Source organism: Olea europaea, chromosome 2, assembly GCF_002742605.1.
Source record: "Olea europaea var. sylvestris chromosome 2, O_europaea_v1, whole genome shotgun sequence".
In the NCBI taxonomy this organism is placed as follows: domain Eukaryota; kingdom Viridiplantae; phylum Streptophyta; class Magnoliopsida; order Lamiales; family Oleaceae; genus Olea; species Olea europaea.
The window spans coordinates 29,489,906-29,493,592 of NC_036238.1; the positions used below are offsets into that span (position 1 = coordinate 29,489,906).

The following is a 3,687-nucleotide window of genomic DNA, read 5'->3' on the forward strand; positions in this document are numbered from 1 at the left end:
AATTAGGAACTCCAGTTCCGAACCTCTTGCCTTAGGGCAAATATTTCATGTTCTTTGCATTTTCTTTTATGTTTCTTTCAATTGCAGTTTATTATTTCTTATTTTTGTAAAACAAAGTGGGCTGATTTTCTTGAATTCATCGTAACAATATAATTGTTATGTACAGAAATGGCTATAATAGAACTATCTGTTTTAGGATAATCGATATTCCTTATTAGTTAATTTTCTCCCTTGGGATAAATTGAAACAACTTTAGTGGATGTTCAGGGTATATGCTTAATATATTCACGTCTTAAATTTTGGAATTTTTGAACATGATTTTAGCACTAAATAATAGATAATGTGATATTTCTCAAAATAATTCATCACTCTTAAAAAATAATAATAATAATATTAAGTAAACACTACCAATAATTTGCAAAACAAATGTAGCAATACAGGCACATGAAGACAAGCAAAAGCAATGTCTTGAGCACATTTATGCCATTCGTGGATGGGTCGACGGAGTACACTTTCAGTCCGCTAGTTCGACCTGGAGCACCACCTCTCATTGAAGATAAATCCAGAATAAACCTACTCGAATAACGCTAAACAAGTAAGAATTTGCGAAAACCTGAAATGGGTTCAAATCTAGCAGCATTTAACATACATGTTTCTAAATGAGTTCTGTCCTTCTGCAGTGCCACATTTTATCAGTATCTTCTGATCAATTTTCAAGATTGAATGCTTCAAAGGAACGTCAAATAATTCTGCACAGGATGATAATAAATCTTCAAAACATCAACTTATTGAACAAATAATTGATATTTGTGGGACAAAACTTACTTGATTTACGAGTAGTAGTCTTGCCATCCTCGTTTAGGCCTAAAAGTTTCTGTAACAAAAAAAGAACAGAAAAAGGATAATGTCTGGGTTGCGCTCTCTTCTGCATTCTGTGAAGACAAATGATACGAGATGAACTGGGACGAAAATCAAGATGCAATAATCACCTTAAGATTCTCATAACAAGTCTCAAGGTCGTCATTGACCAAGATATGATCGAACAGACCAGGTGAGTTTGCTTGATCAAGCTCTGTCCTGGCATTTCCGAGTCGCTTTTGGATCTGTTCTTCTGTTTCTGTCCCCCTGTTCATATATATGATAACTCTTTATCAACAAAAGGCATGCAAGGAGAGAAACCATGAATGTCCAAGTGAAGACCACCTTGCACGAAGGCGCTTCTCGAGCTCCTCAAATGAAGGAGGACGGATAAAGATAAAAATGGCTTCAAGAGAACTAGCCCTAATAGACCTTGCACCTTGAACGGCGATATCAAGGATACATCTCTACATGAAACCACACCAACCATTGCAAAACAAAAATCATTTTACAATGCAAAAAACAATATTGGGAAGTTTAGTAAGGTGGATAGAGAGTACTCAATAGCCTCAAAGTGAAAGAAATTAAAATCATGTTCATTATTTTGTCTACTGCGATCTAATACTAGGTTAATAAACAAATGTTATGTGCTAATACAAGATAGGATTTTAACTCCTTTTTCTTCTTTAATGTTGTCAACTGATATCTAATCCTCCATAACAAAATTGTCATTAGTAAACGATAGGGTACCATTTATGACAATGGTGAGCACATTAAACACTTCGTCTTTGGTAGAATGCCATACATGATGGTTATAATCATCGTACTACGTTTAAAAAGTACGAACAAAATGTCACAATAATGTATCGCCATACCTTTCCTTTATCCACAACCACCTCTACAGCTTCTACACTGGTTCCATAGAGATTTCCATGAACAGAGGTGAACTCAAGGAACTTTCCATCCTCTATATCTTTCTCCATGACACTACGTTCGGTGAAATGGTAATGAACCCCATTCTGTTCATTGGTTCTCGGAGCACGGGTCGTGTGGCTCACTGAAAATCCAAACATGGATGGAAATTCTTCCGTCAGTTTGGAAATTAGAGTACCCTTACCCACTCCAGAAGGACCACTTATGACAATCAGTTTTTCAGCTTCACCGATAACTCCTCTACTCCAAGCAACCGTTTCGGTCCCCAATCTTTTTTTCTGTTCTCTAACAAAAGCAGTGTTCACCTAAAGAAGAAATAACAAAGTTCCTACTCAAGAAATTGAACAAAACTAAGAAAAGCAACATACAAACATGATTGTTCGATTTCCAACGTGTTTTGGACAAAATCCATGGAAAAAAGAGAACTTTTTCACTTTAAGCCATCATTGCAAGTGCTTTAGTTACCAAAGCGAAAGATCAAGTGTCTCATTTTTATATCTTTTAACAACCAAGAAGCACCAAACCTCAAGAAACCAAAAGCAAGCATCAGAAGCTGAGTCCCCTTTGACGACCAAAATTCGATCTTCATCTATAAGAACAGCTGAGTGTCCCTTCGATGGCCCAGGTTTTATTCCCAACACAACGGGGATCATCCTGCAAATTTTAGTCAAACTTTAAATGCTTGCTTAATCAAACTTTCGCTACAATTTATAAACTTTTGAAATCGTAAAACTTCAATTTTAACCACATTTCACGAAAACCCACAACTTTTAATCAAAATCTATTAAAACTTTTATCAAAAGCTTTGCCACACAGCCCCTAAATTATCTAACCTTAAACCAAAATACGCACCATTCACCCGTAGATTTGTCAAAAATCTGGACTCCAATGGTTGAATTTGATTCATTTTCCATCCCACCAATAACACACTGAATCAATTTAGGAAATTCATAAACAAAAATTTCACTCATTTTAGCAGAATGTGAATTCCATGTGTCAGATAGTCATACTTTTTTGTTGCTGCAGATGTCGATTGATGTTTCACTGCCTTCATATCTTAAATGAAACCCATCGATATGATCTTCAAAAAGACCTGGAGCTTCCCCCTGTTCATAACACAACCACATAAAGATATGATCACATAATAATGCAGCCATTTTGATCCACCTATGTCCATTAATTTTCATCAAAACCATTTTATCCTTTTTTTTATTTAAAGATTTAAAAAATTGAAAAATATATACAAAGACTCACCATAGATACAAATGATCCTCCAAATCAAGATTGAATCTGTTTAAGATGAAACATATAAGGGGTCTTATGAGAAAAAAAATGAATAAATAAATCAATTTCTAGATCTTCACATTACACATAAAAATTCATTTTTGGTACTATAAATGGCAGATAAATGATGATAAATTTGAATCGCATAAAATTTCCATTCCACACGCCCACTCCCCAACCCCAGTGCCACCGCCCATTACCAGCTTAAAAAAGAAAAGCCCAATGCAGATATAACATTTTGCCTATTCTTGACAAATATTCAATAACCAATTAATTTCATATATAAATTCCCCTTCTGTACAAAACTAAAATTCCGGCTAAAAAATTTAAAATTAAACCTTGTTCTACCTAAAATCGGATTATGGGAAACAAAGAAGTAAATGATTTGAGAAGAAGACAGTGAAGAGCACCTTATATATAGCAATATTAGGTAGCCCAAGAATCTCTTTTTCTCTCTTACTTTGACTGGGGTTTCTCTATATTATTTTGCTTGTGAAGGTGATCAAACTGTGACTAAAGAAAAGGGTACGTAAAAAACCAAGTTTGAGGAAAAAGTTTTCAAAGTAGAACAACTTAGGATTCAAAAAGTCCGAAACTTTGAAGAAGTTGCAA

General features: G+C 34.7%; 1 protein-coding gene across 2 annotated transcripts; it reads right to left on the minus strand.

The window, feature by feature from the left end:
- Positions 1-379: 379 nt before the first annotated feature.
- Positions 380-3,449, minus strand: LOC111370133 (guanylate kinase 2-like). 2 transcript variants are annotated; one of them, XM_022991838.1, is made up of 11 exons: positions 3,424-3,449; positions 3,046-3,081; positions 2,802-2,897; positions 2,644-2,720; positions 2,316-2,445; positions 1,734-2,096; positions 1,204-1,325; positions 990-1,125; positions 826-874; positions 650-749; positions 380-573 (listed from the first exon to the last, which is right to left on the minus strand). In XM_022991838.1, exons 2-11 carry the CDS (start codon positions 3,046-3,048, stop codon positions 405-407), a joined length of 1,245 nt encoding a protein of 414 aa, XP_022847606.1. In that variant the 5' UTR covers positions 3,049-3,081; positions 3,424-3,449; the 3' UTR covers positions 380-404. The 2 variants fall into 2 exon arrangements, with proteins under 2 accessions (XP_022847606.1, XP_022847602.1); XM_022991834.1 differs by lacking the exon at positions 3,424-3,449 and having other exon boundaries at positions 3,046-3,118.
- Between the last annotated feature and the right edge of the window lie 238 nt (positions 3,450-3,687).

What these genes read in the sequence shown, in the direction of transcription:
- LOC111370133 (XM_022991838.1), bottom strand. An exon ending in ACATCTGCAGCAACAAAAAA is followed by an intron (nt 2,721 to 2,801) that starts GTATGACTATCT and finishes AAATTGATTCAG; the next exon opens with TGTGTTATTGGTGGGATGGA. An exon ending in CAGAACTCATTTAGAAACAT is followed by an intron (nt 574 to 649) that starts GTATGTTAAATG and finishes TTATTCGAGTAG; the next exon opens with GTTTATTCTGGATTTATCTT.